Source organism: Ambystoma mexicanum, chromosome 2q, assembly GCF_040938575.1.
Source record: "Ambystoma mexicanum isolate Mex_15411 chromosome 2q, UKY_AmexF1_1, whole genome shotgun sequence".
In the NCBI taxonomy this organism is placed as follows: Eukaryota; Metazoa; Chordata; class Amphibia; order Caudata; family Ambystomatidae; genus Ambystoma; species Ambystoma mexicanum.
In genome coordinates, this window is record NC_090924.1 from 436,582,417 (window position 1) to 436,599,041 (window position 16,625).

Genomic DNA, 16,625 nt, shown 5'->3' on the forward strand with positions numbered 1-16,625 from the left:
TGTTCTGGGATTGCCATCTTCTCCTCCCTCAATTTTCCTTGCCCACAGTCCCCGGAATCCACCTCCAGACCTTTCGGGACACTATGCTGCATTTGTGAGGGGCTTCCACTCCTTTAGTCAGGACACTGTCCTGGCTTGGTTAAAACCTTTGTGTATGAACGTGATACAAATAAAATATATCTGCTGACCACCCTCACAAATACCTTCCACTGGATCCCAGTTGCTCTGTTCTGGTTTCTCCTTTCTGGCACTAAACCTGGACTCTTCGGTTGCGCTTGCTTTTGGAATTCCCCGATTGTGCTTGGATGCTGGCGACTTTAACTTTCCCTAAATTGCGTCATCGTGCCGCCTGGGTCAGGGTTCCTGTTGGTGACTTTCCCCCTGAACTGCACAATGCCTCCTGGCATCTTCATTGGACATATCAGGACTCTCTGAACCCTCAAGGGCGAGGTGTCTTGCAACAAGTAGGTTTCTCACCTAGTCTAGCAGCTTGACAGGTAAGAGTTGGGTTCTCGGGGGGCGACACGGGTGGTGTGTTAGAAAAACGCCTTGGAAACAATACTGAGTGTTTGTTTTTCCTTCCCTCTCGCTCTGCTGTTCGCTCCTGGCTTTTCGCCAGAGCCCATAGCCTGACAGGTCTTCATACCCTACAGGCTGCGCTCTTGGGAGAAAACTCTCCATTCCATCCGTGGAAGGAGGCCGCGGTTACCCATAGGGACTGGGGCTCCTCATCTGTCTTTGACCCGGAACAAGGAGTCCTTGATCCTGACAATTCCCCACTTCCTCAGGTGGGCTGTGGCAGCCATCACCACCCTGGTTAAATCAGGGCAGAGCTGTGGCCAAACAGGAGAACTCTGAACTGGTAAACCTATGGTTGTAGCGAACCTCATGAGCTTACAATCGGGCGGGCCAAATGGGGATATGCATATCAGCATACTGCAGATCCAGGCACATAACCCATCCTTCTGGTGCAGGGAGGAGATGGGCCATGCCAATGAACTTCTCTTTCAGAAGAAGGTAAATCCAAGATGTCTAGAACGGCACACAAGCCTGCTTTATCCTTCTTTGGAAAAATGAAGAACCTGGAGTAAGAACTTTTCGTGGGTCTGTGTCAGGAATTCGTTAGGGGAGCATAGGGCAATAGATCAAATGTCTGTAGGATTGGGGTGGGGGGATTCAGGCAGTAAATCTTAGCATATAGGACATACAAAAGAAAATAGGCTGATCTATGCTGAGACAGTTGGTCACAGGAACTGCAGGGTAGGAGCTGGCTTTTAGCCAAGAGAGTAAGAGAAAGAGAGAAGACAAGTAAACATATTGCATAGTAGGGATCGATCATAAGGGGTTGTGATAAAGGATCGCCTGGGAGATTAGGGAAAACCCTTGGGATTGATACCAGCAAATTATTCTTAACTGTCATACAGCAGAGTCATGACTTGGACACGCTGAAGTGATTGATGTACTTGGTGTAAAGTTAAAGCTGGAGACCATATGCTGAAGGTGAGACTACAACAGACTAGGAGAAGAAACAGAAACCTTTCCATTATCTGATCTTAAGCAAGAAATACCCAATTGTATCACTGTATACGGATACAGAGCTGAAGTACAAAAGTGGACCAGTTTGCAATTAAGGGGGCAGAAAAGGAGCGGACAAATATAACCAGGTAAAATACAGACGAAAAAAGAAGCAAAATGCAAAAAACTACAGAGGCTAGCACCAAGATAGAAAGGACACGGGAATGCCAGTACACACAAAAATCACAGGCCAAGAATCAGTACAAATATCGGGGACTAGCGGGGAAGCAGGCAAGAAAACTGCAACTTTAACTCTGAATCCTAGCATTGTACTAATATCAGAACATTCAGCAGAAAAAGACAGTACAGCAAGAAACTGGGACTACAGGTAGAAACAAAAACATCAGGGAAGTCTCAGGGATGAAAACGCACAGAAAGGGAATAGTTTCTTACCTGTAACTCCATTTCTCCAGCATTGGTATCTTTCATGGATTCACATGCTTAGAATATTTCCCGTCGTCAGACTGGGACCCCTCGGTACACATATATAGCCTTTTCCAATAGGAAACTTTCGACACTTTTGTGTCCTATCTACGTCCTTTTAGGACCCGTCTACGCCTGCTCCGTAGGCCGTCCCAGTATAAGAGGCCCACCCCCGCGGCTCCCCTTCAGATTTCGGCCCCTCCAAAGTAGGAAGGGTTAGACTTATCAATCAAGTACATTACATTCCGGGGAGGTTGGCGGGCGCATGTGAATCCATGAAAGATACCAATGCTGGAGAAATGGAGTTACAGGTAAGAAACTATTCCCTTCTCCAGCATTGGATCTTTCATGGATTCACATGCTTAGAATAGATTGTATAGCAGTAACACTTGAGACGGCGGTGAGAATGTAATGTAATATACCCTCAACATACTACACAATGCATATGTACAGTAGGAATAAGTTACCTCAAATAACCTAACCCACATAAAATAAACTGTCATTAAAAGGTAGACAACATATTCTCCACAGCGTGGAGCTTACCTTAGTGAAACAGATGGCGCAGGACAGCTCTTCCCATCTGCACCTCGTCCGCATGCTGCCTGGCAAGGCAGTAGTGGCGGGTAAACGTGTGGGGCACTGACCATGCCGCAGCTTGGCATATGTCTGTCAATGGAATTCCTGCCCATAAAGCTGTTGAGGAGGACATCGATCTTGTAGAATGGGCTCTAGGATGTCCTTGCAGTGGCCTTCCGGCCTTAGAGTGACAAAACGCAATCGTCGATGAGACCCATCGAGCCAATCCTTGTTTAGAGATTGCTTTTCCTCTCGTCGACGGACCATACGCGACGAACAGTTGTCTAGTAGACCTGAATTCCTGTGTACGATGTAGGTAAAATTTCAGAGCCCTCTTAACGTCCAGGGTATGAAGAGCTTTTTCTGCTGCCGATGATGGTGTGGCGAAGAAAGTAGGGAGAACAATGGACTGGAATGGATACACTGTCGGAACTTTTTGGGACGAACATAGGATTAGTTGCCAGGACTACTTTGTCCTTAAAGAATCTTAAGTATGGCGGGTCTACGACCATCGCTTGCAGTTCCGAGATTCTTCTAGCTGATGTGATAGCAATCAAGAATGCCAACTTCCACGAAATGAATTTTATGTCGGACGTGGCCATAGGCTCAAAAGGCGGTTTCATTAAGCCTGCCAACACTGTGTTAAGACTCCAAGTCGGGGGGAAACGTTTTTCCGGGGGAAAAGCTCGAAATAAACCCCTCATGAAGTGTTTTACAAGTCTGTCGCTAAATAGAGGAGACGACTGCCTTTTCCTTGTGAACCTCGAGATGGCCGCCAGGTGCACCTTTATCGATGTGAAGGATAATCCCCTCTCCGCTAAGAGGAGCAGGTAAGGTAGAACTTGTTCCGGCGTCACCGACAACGGTTGTAGGCCCTGTTGTCCCGTACACCATTCACAGAACCTCCGCCACTTATAGGAGTAGGATTTGTTTGTAGAAGGGGCTCTAGCCGCTTGCAGAATTTTTTGACAATCCTCCGAAACGTCTAAAGCACCGAACTCCGAAAAGTCAGGAGCCAGGCTGTAAGGTTGAGACTGTCCGGGTCGTGATGCCACACCGTGCCTTTTTCCCTGGATAGTAGGTTCGGGGCTTTGGGAAACCCTATGGGATGTTCCAGCGACAGGTGAAGCAGGTCGGAGAACCACGGTTGCCTTGGCCAGTATGGTGTCACTAGAATTACCCGGCAATTGTATCTGCGTATCCACTGTATTGTCCTCCGTATGAGGGGGAACGGGGGAAAAGCATAGAGGAACATATCCGTCCATGAGAAGGAGAATGCCTCCCCCCTGGAGCCCTCTTGAGGCCATCTGCTTGCGAATTGCTCGCATTTCTTGTTGTCTTTGGTCGCGAAGGCGTCCAGAGGGGGTGACCCCATTTCTCGAACACTTTCATCAGGTGAACTGTGTCCATTTCCCACTCGTGTATCTGGGCCATGCTTCTGCTGAGGGAGTCTGCTTGGGAGTTCCTCACTCCTGGAAGGTGATGAGCCACGATGGAAATTTCGTGCTTTAATGCCCAATGCCATGTTTTCTGGGCTTCTATGGAAAGAGTTCTTGATCGCGTCCCTCCTTGTTTCCTCAGATAAAACATGGCTGTTGTATTGTCGGTCAGTATTCGTACTCGCGAGCCCCCGATGTGTGGTAGGAATGCCTTCAAGGCCCATCGTACTGCTCTGAGCTCTAACACGTTTATGTGTAGGAGTGACTCCGTTGGAGACCAGCTACCTTGCGTTTGGAGAGCACCCATGTGAGCTCCCCATCCGGTTAGGGACGCATCCGTGACTATGGTTCGCTGAAACTCCGGCTCCTGTAGGGGTACGCCGTTGTTCAGATTGTGGAAACTCTGCCACCACTGAAGGGTCCGAAGCAGCTTGTCGTCGTCGATGGTTATCTTGTCTGACCACGATCCTTGAGCCTGCGTCCATCGGTCCGTGAGGAATTCCTGGACTGGCCTCATGAATAGGCGACAGTTTTCCACCAGATGGATGCAGGATGCCATGGCCCCTAGGACCGAAACGTATTTTCTCACTGAGATCTTGGTGTTTCGCCGTAGTCGGCATGCTTGTTGATTGAGTCTTGAGGTTCTGTCGAGAGAAGGTTTCACTAGTCCGAACTGGGTCTCGAACTGTGCCCCCAGGAATACCAGCGATCTCGATGGCGGCAGAACTCCGAAAAGTAGAGAGGATTTTCCAAGTTTATGGCGAATCCCAGCTGTTGTAGAAGCTGCATGGTGGCTTGTAAGCTTGTGTTGGTCGACGCCGGGGAGGATCCCCTTACCAGCCAGTCGTCGAGGTATGGGTATACATGGTGGCCTTGCTTCCTTAGCCAGGCCGCTACAGGAGCCAGGCATTTCGTGAACGTTCTGGGGGAGGTCTTGAGCCCAAAAGGAAAAACCGTGAATTGGTAGTGAGTCCGCCCTATTACAAATCTTAGGAATTTCCTGTGTTTCCGACACATTGGAATATGGAAATACGCGTCCTGTAAATCCAGGGATGCTAGAAAATCCCCCTCTTGAACGGCGCGGATCACGTCCTGCAGAGTGAGCATCTTGAATTTCAGGCTCTTTAAAGACTTGTTGAGATCGCGTAAGTCTAAAATGGGACGCCATTTGCCGTTCGGCTTTTTTACGACGAAATATCTTGAGTAGACTCCTTGACCTCTCTGTGATGTTGGAACTAATTCTATCACGCCCTTTGCTAACATGAGTGTTACCTCTTGTTGCAGTATCTTCAGATGGGAATGAGCGGTGAACGCAGGTGGAATTTGCAGAGGGCTGTGTTTGAATTGTAGAGAGTGTCCGTTTCTTATAGTATCCAGCACCCATTGATCCGTCGTTATTCGTTCCCATTCGTCGACATATGTTTCCTGGAAGTCTGGAAGTTCCGGCGACGGTTTGCCGTTTGGGAGGCACGTCTGTATCCCTGGGAGGAGTAAGCTGATCTGCCAAAGGATCTGTCTCCAGATGCAGAGAATCTTGAATTACCTGAAGCCCCTCTAAAGGGACGAAAAGACTTGTAGTTTCTGCCACTCTGGAGGGCACCCAAAGAACGTGCCGTGTCCGAGTCCTCTTTCATTCCCTTTAGGGCTTCGTCCACTTTCTCACCGAAAAGAAGGTCTCCCTCAAAGGGCATATCTAAAACTTTGTATTGTACTTCTGGCCTGAAGTAGGTACACATAAGCCATCACTGTCGACGTAATACGACCCCATTATTGACTTGCTTGAAGCCTGACTCAGCGAGGTCCACCGCAATGTTTATTGCGTGATTTGAGGCTTCCTCACCTTCTCGGACGAGTAACATCGCTGCCTTCCTATGCTCTTCCGGAAGATGATCAAGCAACGGAGCTAGCCTGTGCCACATCTCCCTATCGTATCTGGCAACAATTGCCAGAGAGTTTGCGGCCTTTACTGTGGTCGCTCCCACGGATAGCACTTTTTTGCCAAAGGCATCTTGGCGTCTTGCTTCGTTCTCAGGAGGAGTCGTGCACTTGTGCTGGGCCTTCGCCTTCTTCGCCGCTGCCGCCGACACCACCGAGTCTGGCGTTGGTTGGGAGGATAAACACTTAGGGGTAGACTCTGGAGCCTTAAACTTTTTTTCCAGGCGTCCTTTCACTGCCGGCTCTGAAAACGGGTGACGCATTGTCTGCAACCCCTCCTTCCATACATGGTCTAGTATTGGTATCGAGAACACAGACCTCCTTCTCTTACCCATGTGGTCGAACAAAAAACAGTCCTTTTTCTGTTCTTCCTGGGACAAACCAAATTCTTTGCATGCCTTCTCCATCATAGAATGGAATGACGCAATGTCGTCCGGAGGGGACGGGTGAGCTGGGCTTCTAGGGGTTTCCAACTCCACCTCTGACTCCCTTTTTTAAAAAATGCCCAGGAGATTCCAGACATTGGATTAGAAAGGTTGGATCCCTGGAGGGGGATGATGAGATATCCGACCTGGCTCCCCTGTCAGACTCCGAATCTGGCAGCTCACCTTCCTCTTGTACCAGCGCTGAGATTGGCGTGCGTAGGTGCGCCGATTGACGGGACGGGCCCGGCTTGTCGATGGGTGCCTGTGGTAGGTTTGCCTGAGGTAGTCTCTGGTCCAACGACTGTAACAACGACTGAAGCGTGGACAGAATTTCCAATGACAAAACAGATTGAGGATTGAGAAGAGGGGCAGATACCGGTATAACGGATCCCCTCGTCGACGACTTGTCAGCCACTCGTAGCCCTAGGTCTGCTGGGCCAGCTATTCTCTCATTCTCGTCCTCCGAGGACAGCAACACAGCCTGTTCTTGTAGTAAAGTATCCGGGGGGGGATCGGATCAAAAATTTCAGGCCTCCAGGCCTCCTGTAGAACCCCCGTCGACGAGGCCATCGTCGACGTCGTTGTCGGTGCGGTGGATGCCACCTGCGTAAGTGGCAGGGTGGAGGCCGATGACTGGGCCGCCGTCGACGACGGTGAGTTAGCCGGTGGTTTTGGCGGTCCCGCCTTTTCCACACTTGGCTTGCTTCTACTCGACTCTCGACTCGTGGTCGATCTATGATCGCCCGAGGAGGATTTCCTTTCCTTTTCATGCTTTTTTGATGAAGATGATTTCTTTGACGAGGGGTCTCTCGTTGAGTGACTTCCAGACGACTCTTTTTCCGTCGGTCGAGATTTCTTCGCGGTGGTTCCGACGAGGTAGCGCGGCGTGATGTTTTCGCCGATTGTGTGGAGCCTACCTCCGAAGGGGGGTATGCCCCCGCTCCATCATTCAGCCATGCCACCAGTCGTCGACTGCGGTCTTTTAGGGTTTTTTGAGAAAACCCTTTGCATATGTCGCAGTTATCCGCCGAATGATGAGGGTGGAGGCAATATATACAATCCATATGTCCGTCCCCCTCGTAAACTTTTTTCAAGTCGCACGTCGCGCATGGGCGGAACAGCGCTTTTCCTGAAACGGATGACATTTTCTGTACTCAAATTCCAGTAATGCAACCTTGTACAAAATAGTAAGACAACGCGAGGAGATCCCACTACTTTGGAGACGGTTGAAATCTGAAGGGGAGCCGCGGGGGCGGGCCTCTTATACTGGGACGGCCTACGGAGCAGGCGTAGGCAGGTCCTAAAAGGACGTAGATAGGACACAAAAGTGTCGAAAGTTTCCTATTGGAAAAGGCTATATATGTGTACCGAGGGGTCCCAGTCTGACGACGGGGAATATTCTAAGCATGTGAATCCATGAAAGATCCAATGCTGGAGAAACAGGGTATGTAGAAAGACAGCAAAGACACAGAACTGGTAGACCTTAACAGTAAAAAGGAAAGGATGCTGCACCAATAACCATCACAGGAAAGATTCAGAAACAAAGCAGAATGTCTCGGAAACACTACTCCATATCAGAATTTAAGGTCGGAGTATTTTACTCCCTGTTTTTTTTAATTGGGAGTAAAAACATTTTTGGGGAGTAATGTAAGTCTGTTCCCAGTGGGAGTATTTTAAAAGTGAGCAAAAATGTTTTAACTGGAAAACAGAAATGTTTTTGTGATAATTATTTCATAGCACCTAGTTTATTCATGCACATTAAACTATACCCGTCTACTTCTTCCCATCGGAAAGTAATAATTGCAGTTTCTTCATGTGGTTACTTACATGCATTACTGGTCCAAACATACCCATGGAGCTATTTAGATGCAAGCTGGGGCATAAGGTCCTGTGTCTGATTCTTATTTTTTGCTGGGAGTATTTGTACCCCGTTTTAATTTTTTGGGAGTATTTGCCTATTTTTAGGGAGTAAAAATGGCTGATACACCCCTTATCTTTAGGGCTGCCAGGAAAGGTTCAACAACTGGCAAACTTTAATAGCAGACTGGTCAGGACACTGCACAAGCAGCTGAGCTGATGCAGAGAAGGCTCAGAAGCAAAAGCAGGATCTTTAGGAAAGGTGGAAGAACAAGTAAGCTCTGACAGCAGAATGGACATGATGCACCACAAAGCAGACAAGATTTAGTAGTAAAACATGATCTAAACGGTAGGTTAAAAAACGTTAGCCACAGGAGCACAAAGCAGGAACTCCGAATGAAAGCAGTTGATAGAACAACTGCGAATGTTGAAAGAAATCTTATAAGAGACTTTCCAGTCCACACATGGTGGAGGAGGTTGCACAGAGCGGCAGCTGTGCACAATCAAGCTCCTTCTTCCCCTCTACAGTCTGCAGCACCTGATTGTAATCCACGTCTCTCCAGCTAGCGGCATGCCTGCTGAAAGTTAATGTAATTAAGGTCCATCCTCCAGCTCTTTACTTCTTGGAAAGCATGCATCTACCAGAATGCATCTGGTGGATTAACCCAAAACCGGGAATAGAACATAGAATGAGAATGGTCCAACACCAGACCAGAAAAGCAGATAGCAGAAATAAGAGGGATTCTGTGGGCTGTGAAACAGTAGTACTGCTGTAAACAGATTGTGGAGCGGTGCCGAAAGCCACGAGGGTAGGCTCCTGACCACCTCTGAAGTAGAAACTTTCTCAACGGACCGCCTCCTCAAACTTGAAAGTCTCAGAAGGGGACGCAAGTGAGGTTGTTAAGTAGGAGGGATGAGAAGGGAGGGAGGGGGGAGCAAAAACCCCAGAGACCACCAGGCTAATCCAAGCGTCTGTGGTTATTTTTCTCTAATTGACCAAATAGAGAGACACTGTACCTCCTAATGAAGGTGTGCTCCTTGAGAGTTGGCCGCTCAATTCTGTGATTTCTTGTTGCAGAGGCGTAGAAGGAAAACAATCCCCTTATAGATCCTTTTATGGATTGAGATGACGGGTACAAATCCCTTCAGCTATGTTCCTGCAACTGGGACTTAAGATGTCTATGAAAGGATGGCCGGCAGATTTCACAGCCAGTGCGTTCGTTTTTCTTCGTGAGGACTTCATGCAGAAGAATGAAAAAACTGCTGAACCCAAAAAAAGGGAACTCACTTCCCCCCTGGATTTCACACACAGGAGGGCACCGACTTTCCCCCTGGATCTCACACACCAGCTGGTACATTTTAGAAGTGCAAAACCGCGAACGTCCAAGGCCAATACACATGCCCCTCGCTACTGTGTCTGTAAGGCAAGCTGCTGATTCAGACATATTCAATGAGATCTGTTCAGCATCGGGGGCTAAAGCTAAGAAAGCCACGAGTCTATCAGGTAGGAGAACAAAGGCACAAACTAGGATATAAAACTATAGCTTTAGGTGGCAAGCCGCCAGTATGGAAAATAAATGTGCCCGCCATGATAAATATGAGGGCGCTGCTGCTGTACACTTTTTTTTTTACCAAAAGAGACGCATGCTTTTTTTTGTCTTTAGGCAAGGGGAAGAAGCAGCAGTTGTTAAACAGCCTGCTCAGCCAACCACTGTTCTGGACCAGGCCATCAGTAATCATCATTGATCGATCTGGAAGATTGAGTTCCCAGACACACTTCTTCTCTACACGGCTTCTGAGCATTGCATCTAGCTTCATATCGGTAACAGTTGTGGAGTGTGGGGGACTCACAAAGCTTATAAACCTCCTTCAGTACTTCAGGCTGTAGAGATTTGTCGGTTTTACACTATTTGCCAGATAGACTGCTACCAGTACTCCTATTTCAACAAGCTTAGCAGTTTGTATTTCCAAGAATGTCTTCCCCTCCCCCACACCTCCCAACATACGCGTACGAAAAAAAGCCTGTACTGTATGTGGAAGGTCATTCCACATTCTCATCTAACAGAAGGTGGGGGCAGTAGCTCTGACCATTGCGACCTTTCAGGATGGAAAGTGATGGTGTACCATCAACCAGTGACGGCAACGATGGGAACACTGCAGGAGGTAGAATCAGAGGTTGAAATGGCCACAGAACGGTTGGTGGTACGATGGTCGATGGAGGCATTGAAGCCATTAGTGGCAAGGAAGCAACATACAGAGGTGGGGCGAATGGGATGAAGACTGTAGAGGCTGGAGCTGCTGGAGGAACCACTGTGCAACTAGGTCCTTGAAAAAGGAATGCATGGGAGGCAAAGACACGGTTTGCCTAAATGTGTACAGGAATGCAACATCATGCTATAAAGGACCTAAGTGCTCTGAATCAGAAGCACAGGAGGGGCCCAAGTGTGTGTCGACGTGGACCTTGGTTAGTAGGTTATCGGATCCTATAGCCTATATAAGGGTGTATTACAAGGTGGAATTCAATCCCATGCCTGTAGACATAAGATCTCATCAGTACACCCTCAGTTGAAATTCAATCAGGGTGTGATGCAATAACTCAAATATGGTACAGCCAGTGGGCACAGCTACTGCCAGATAATCCAAATTATGAAATATTGGCACACAACTGTCAGCCACAGAAAGGATCTTGAATTTCCTGTGCTTGCTATGATTTGTCGCAGTCTCCATGCGATTCCCCCACCATGGGAAACAGATGTGTAATCTTTACAAAAGCCCTGCCAGAGAAAAAACATCCTCTATAAAAACCTAAGGGTGTCTATATAGAGGGCTTATATAAGCCGTTACGAGAAACTATCAACAGGTGATACCTCTCTGGAGTATATGTTTTTGGTGCAGGATGATAACTGTGTAGCATCCGTTTGTCAGAGTCTAGATTTGGTACAGGTTACCCTCCAGGAATATGCAAGGTCTGTCCAACACCTACGCACCTCAAGATTGTGCCCGGTGGCAGGTCTGACAAGACCCTCTGTTCGGACGCCAGTACCTTGCACCTTCTGACACAGTATAGTATTTAGAGAACTCCTCCCAGTCTGGTGAGTCGTTTGGAACAAGTCACCTACCCGGATTTCAAGGTGAACATCAAATCCATTTACCATCCAGTCGAAGGAAAAGTAGTTGGAGAAAAAGTCGACAGGGAGGAATTTTTTTTTCCTGCACCCGAGAAAGCTTTCCCCAGCATATTCTAGGACTGGTTTTATTTAACATTATGGCCTCCAGTCCTAGAATATTTGGAGAAAGTTCTCGATTTTCCTACGAGTGCACATTTCGGAAATGGCGACCTTTTCCCCAGCGACTTTATCACTGGAAACTCCCTCTAGACTCAGAGCATGGCGCTGGAAAAAGTTTACCTAGTGTTGAGGCACACAATGACCTGTGGAAAAATGCCAAACGCAGGAGCAAAACACGGCAAAGTGGACGTGGATCCAGGAAGCACATTCCAACCGCTAGTGCAGAGTCTAAATAACAACCCTTCGAATATTGATTGATGTGCATTTACTCAAACACGCTGATGCTCCTGCCCAGGCCGCACAAAGAAAAGGGCTGACTTGTGGGGCAAGAGCATGCGCGAGAGAGGATCTGTGCTCGGTGTGTCTGCATATGCCCAGCATGCTTCCCCGCCCTCTTAAAATAAGTACTACTTTGCATCGTACTGCAGGCCCATCCCTATACAGGCCTATCATCCATAAATATGGAGAAAAGGGGATATTGGGAGGAGTAGATTATTTTACACCCCCAGCAACCGCATCCTGATCTCACAGCAGAAGGTATATCCCATTATCGTTATAGTGTTGGTGCTGCATCCAGATCTCACAGGACATCGGAACATTATTTATCAGAGGTTTCAAACAGCGCTTTAAGCTATATTCCTCAAGCTCATAAGCAAAGTCTTTGCAGTTATGACAAATGTACCCAATTTATCAACTTCGGAAGGATGTTGGGGAGAGCTGGCTCTGCAGCGATTCATACATGTGGCTACAAATTCCTCGGATATTCAAGGCAGGCACTTAATTCACAGTTACCCTTTCAATTGTTATCAGAGGCCAATTCTTCCTTTACATCGAGCACAGAGCCTGACTTCTCAGTACAAGGAAAGCCTTCCTATTACGAAGGACCTATTACTGAGAATGCCTTTTTTCATTTTGCACAAAGTTCTGGATTCTAACTCTCCGTCCAGTCTAAAATATCCTTGCCATTAGAAGCAGATTAAGAGCTTTTGCATATAAAGTGTTAAATGTTGGAGCATTCCACATGCAAAATATCGTTGAGCAGCATTAGCAGCTTGTAAAAACAAGAGATCTTTTCCTCAACATATATTTCCAAGTTTTAAAATACAACATTTAAAATGACTCAACGTTCAAAAAGATGTCCAGAGAGCAACAAAGGCCAAAAATGTGCCATGTCCCGAATTACTCACCACTGAGGTATTCTGGTGCATCAGCTAGCACATGGGCTGAGTCTACAGCTTAAAAATGTGCAGCGCTGACAACCCATCGCCTACAGGCGCACGTAAGAGTATTAGAGTGGGCGGCAACACATGAGGCAGTGAGGAGGAAGGGGGTGCTAATAGGGATTGCTGGTTAAATGGCACATCTCATCAGCGAGGTATGCAAATTCACACCTTCTACAAGCAAGACATCTGCTTCGAGGTGGGGAACACTCTCCTTTCCCAGATTAGGTTTAATATTGTATATTTCTGTCGTGATAAAGTCCACAAATCCCACCTTCAGTAGCACAAAACTTTTTTTTTTTTTTTTTTTAACTTTGTGGTATATTGTTGTCTCTCGCGCCCTCCTTCCCCACCCACCAAGACAGCAGTCTCTGAGAAAAATAATTCATATCAGTTCTCTGTGTCCATTGGTAACAATTCCTCTCTCTCAAGCAGAGACGATACGTTTGCCGTCTACTGCCAAACAATAAGGAAGCTGGAGATCTCAAGTCCAATAGCACCACCTGCTTCATCCCACTGACCCCCAAGTCAGCATCACTGGTACTGTCCGTAACCACCATAGCCTGGAGGTGGTGATCCATCCTGAGGAGGGAGCTGGCTAGGGTCTTCACCAAAAGGATTTGCTGGAAAGGAAAAGAAACAAAATTAATAAGAACGAAGAATAAATAGGCGGGCAAAGTTCTTTAGTCACCTACATTCCCCTGGCAGGCTTTTAGGTTAAAAACAAACAAATCCAAGCTTTGATACGAACTAAAAATATTATGCTGAAGAGGTAAAATGCATGTTTTCGATGCCCCATAGTTTTTTCATGTAATTTCCCTCCATTGACGCAACAAATACAACATCCACAAATTGTGCTACGATTTGAACCCTGCATTGATTTTTGTAGGCAAGTGAAGTCATTATGCTCTCCTTTCCAGGCTCACCTCTTTTTGGGGGCAATTGTAAGCTTGCAAGTATACCAGTGCATGGGGACCTTGTTGCCTTTGCCACACTGCTTTGTTGTTATACAGCAGCGCACATCACTTTGCAATCAAGTGCTCAAGGGGTACTTAGTATCCCATTTTTGTTTTGTAACATTTCTGTTACTTGTAGAACGTCCAGGCAGGCTGGTGGCAGTGGTCATTTTTGAAACCCGTTTTTAGTTTTTGCTGCATGCACCTTTCCATTTTAACGGATAATGCCATTTCGAGTACAATATACTCGAAAAGGAAACGCCACAAGTTGTTAGCACTGTGTTTTAGCCTTCTTGTCCTGTTTCTGGACAGACGGGGGGCAAGAGGCAGTCTAGGACTGGATAGCCCTTGCCAGATTGAATAGTGCAGATCCTTGCCATTAGTGGGAAGGGGGGCGACCACAGGTCAAATCTGGGATAAAAGAATGAGTCTGGCAGTAGTTCTTCAGCTTGTCGCTGGGCACAAAGGCACCTACGAAGAGTTGCAACCCACTAATGTTCTGAGGGTGGCCACTGAACACATCCAGCATCACCTCCGGCCTGTCCCAGTGACACATTCTCTGCATTGATCTCCAGAAGACCCTCGTTGATGCTTCGACCCATGGGATGGTGGAAACAACCAATCCAGAACCCTGTACAAGGATCCTGCCCTCAGAAGTCTTCGGAAGCATCCCAGAACCATACTGTAGGCTGACCAGTTTCATCCACTGCATGTTCTGTGCATCAGTCCCTGTTCCGAGTTTTGTCTAGGAACTTTGCAAGTTGCCAGCTTCTTGCCGAAGACCTGCCTACCTGTCAACACAAAGAGTGGCCTTCCTGGAGAGCAGAGTCGTCCTCATTGCCATGAAAGTCACCTGCTGCCTCCTGCTTGGAGAGTTCATCACTGCGGTCAGTCTCAATCGAGTCCTGGGGACCTTCTGTTACCTTAGGCCCTGTGGTGATCATCGTCCTGTGGTATCCAGGTTTTAAGGTATCAGAAGTTATCTCATCAAGAGTGCAGAACCGCTGCTGCCTAACTCCCGAATCCAAACACTACACTGCACCTGCAGCCCGTGGACCCTATGCAATGGGAACATCGACTGAAGTAAGTGGGCCCAGCTAATCCAACAATCCTTGTCGTTTACAAGTGAATCAGGGTAAAGGTGGGGCGGGGGTGGGAGGTTGGGGGTGGGGGTTTGTATACGAGTTGCCACACCTTTCCCACCATATGATATGGCATTTGTAACACGCCTATACACAAGTGTTTCAAGGCGCGACACGGCAAGGAAGGGTGAAACAGAGGGAAGACAGACAACGATCTTACTAGGTCAGGTGACATTGAGATCGCGCAAGTGCAGGGGGAAAGGGAAAGTGCAGGTGGAAATAGAAAGTGCAGGCGGAGGGGGCAGTGCAATACATAGGATCAACAGTAATAAATCAATAGAATAAATAAAAATAATGGGTAAAAAAGTGCGTCTAGCTTGTGGCAAGTGCAGACATCAAGTGTCAAGAGCTGGTGGGGACTGTAGGGATACAGAAACAGCTCCCAAGTGCAGGGGAGCAGCATGCCTGGGAGGAAGTGCAGGTGTGTAGCTGGCGGGGGAGGGGACATGGGCCCGAGATCAGAGGGTAGCCAGGTGACCAGCAGGAGTTCAGCAGGGGAGAGGAGGAGAGAAAGCAGACGCAAAGAGTAAGGTCTTGAGGTGCTTCCGGAACCGGAGATGGTTCTCCTCAAGTTTCAGGGAGGCTGTTCCAGAGGGAGGCCCCAGCCAAAGAAAGATCTACCACCAACTTGTTGCTTGGAGAAGCAAATGATCCTGAGGGAGTTGGAGGCGGATGAGCGAAGAGCTCGAGAAGGAAGATATTTAGGAAGCGACAGTTGAAGGTATTGAGTACCTACGCCCCAAGCCATTGTGGACAATGCAGAGGGTTTTGAACTTGATCCTTGCAGCCACTGGGAGCAAGTGCAGAGATTTCAGTCCTGGAGAGATCCGATTCCTGGGCTTGAGGCCAAGGACAAGTCTCGCAGTCCTGTTCTGGATGAGTTGCAGAGGGTGGAAAGTAGAAGCAGGCAGATTTAGAAAGAGGCTGTTGCAGTAGCCCAGCCTACAGAGAACCAGAGCTCTGGAGACAGTGAGCTTCTGAAGGAGAGGAAAGGAAGAATACCTCTGAGGAGGTGCAGCTGGTAGTGTGACTTCTTAGAGACGTCCGAGATGTGAGGAGAGAAGGAGAGTGTGGAGTTGAAGATGACCCCAAGGTTTTTAGCCTCACAGGTGGGAGAAGGAAGAGGGCCAAGAGAGGCCCGGCCAGAGAGCGATAGTAAAGACAGGAGCAGGTGTGCCTATGAGGAGAATTTGAGTCTTACAGGCATGAAGTCAAAGATCATTGGCGGCATACCACTCCTGGATAACAGACAGTCAGAGATGCGAGAAGGAGAAGAGGTGGTGGAATGGAGCCTGTAAATAAGCTGAGTGCCGTCTGCATAGCACTGAAAGTTGGGGCAGAGAGCGGCAATGCGGTGGGCAAGAAGTGCCAGGTATTGGTTGAACAGTCAGAGAGAGAGATTAGACCCCTGGGGAACACCACAGGTAGAGATAGAGGGAGAGGAGAGGAGAGGAGAGGAAGGACCCAAGTTGGACCTGGGAGGGTCGATAAGAGAAGAGGTCAGCCAAGCCAGGGCCTGAACGGTGATACCCAGGTTATCACGGAGACGGTTGAGCAGGATGGCATGGTTGACTGTGTCGAAGGCAGTAGAGATCTCAATTAAGATGAGGACACAGGGGGTATTGGAGTCAAGGTTTGAGAGCATGTCTTCACGGATGTACAGGAGAGCAGTTTCCGTGTTTCTGGCAGCTCTGAAGCCAGACTGATGGTCAAGGAGACAAACACCCAATTCAGTGTGAAGATTAAGCTGGGAGATAGCCAGCTTTTCCAGGAGTTTGCCCAAAGGAGTG

At 48.0% G+C, this 16,625-nt stretch overlaps 1 protein-coding gene across 2 annotated transcripts in view; it reads right to left on the bottom strand.

The window, feature by feature from the left end:
* Positions 1 to 16,625, bottom strand: part of TIMM17B (translocase of inner mitochondrial membrane 17B) — a 478,879-nt gene that overhangs the window by 95,287 nt on the left and 366,967 nt on the right. The window contains exon 6 of one of the 2 annotated variants that reach the window (XM_069647481.1): positions 13,241 to 13,360. In XM_069647481.1, the coding sequence (XP_069503582.1) occupies positions 13,272 to 13,360 (89 nt within the window). In that variant the 3' untranslated portion in view covers positions 13,241 to 13,271. Of the gene's footprint in view, positions 1 to 12,585; positions 13,361 to 16,625 lie in introns of those variants that run through there. The other variant, XM_069647480.1, reaches the window with a different exon arrangement.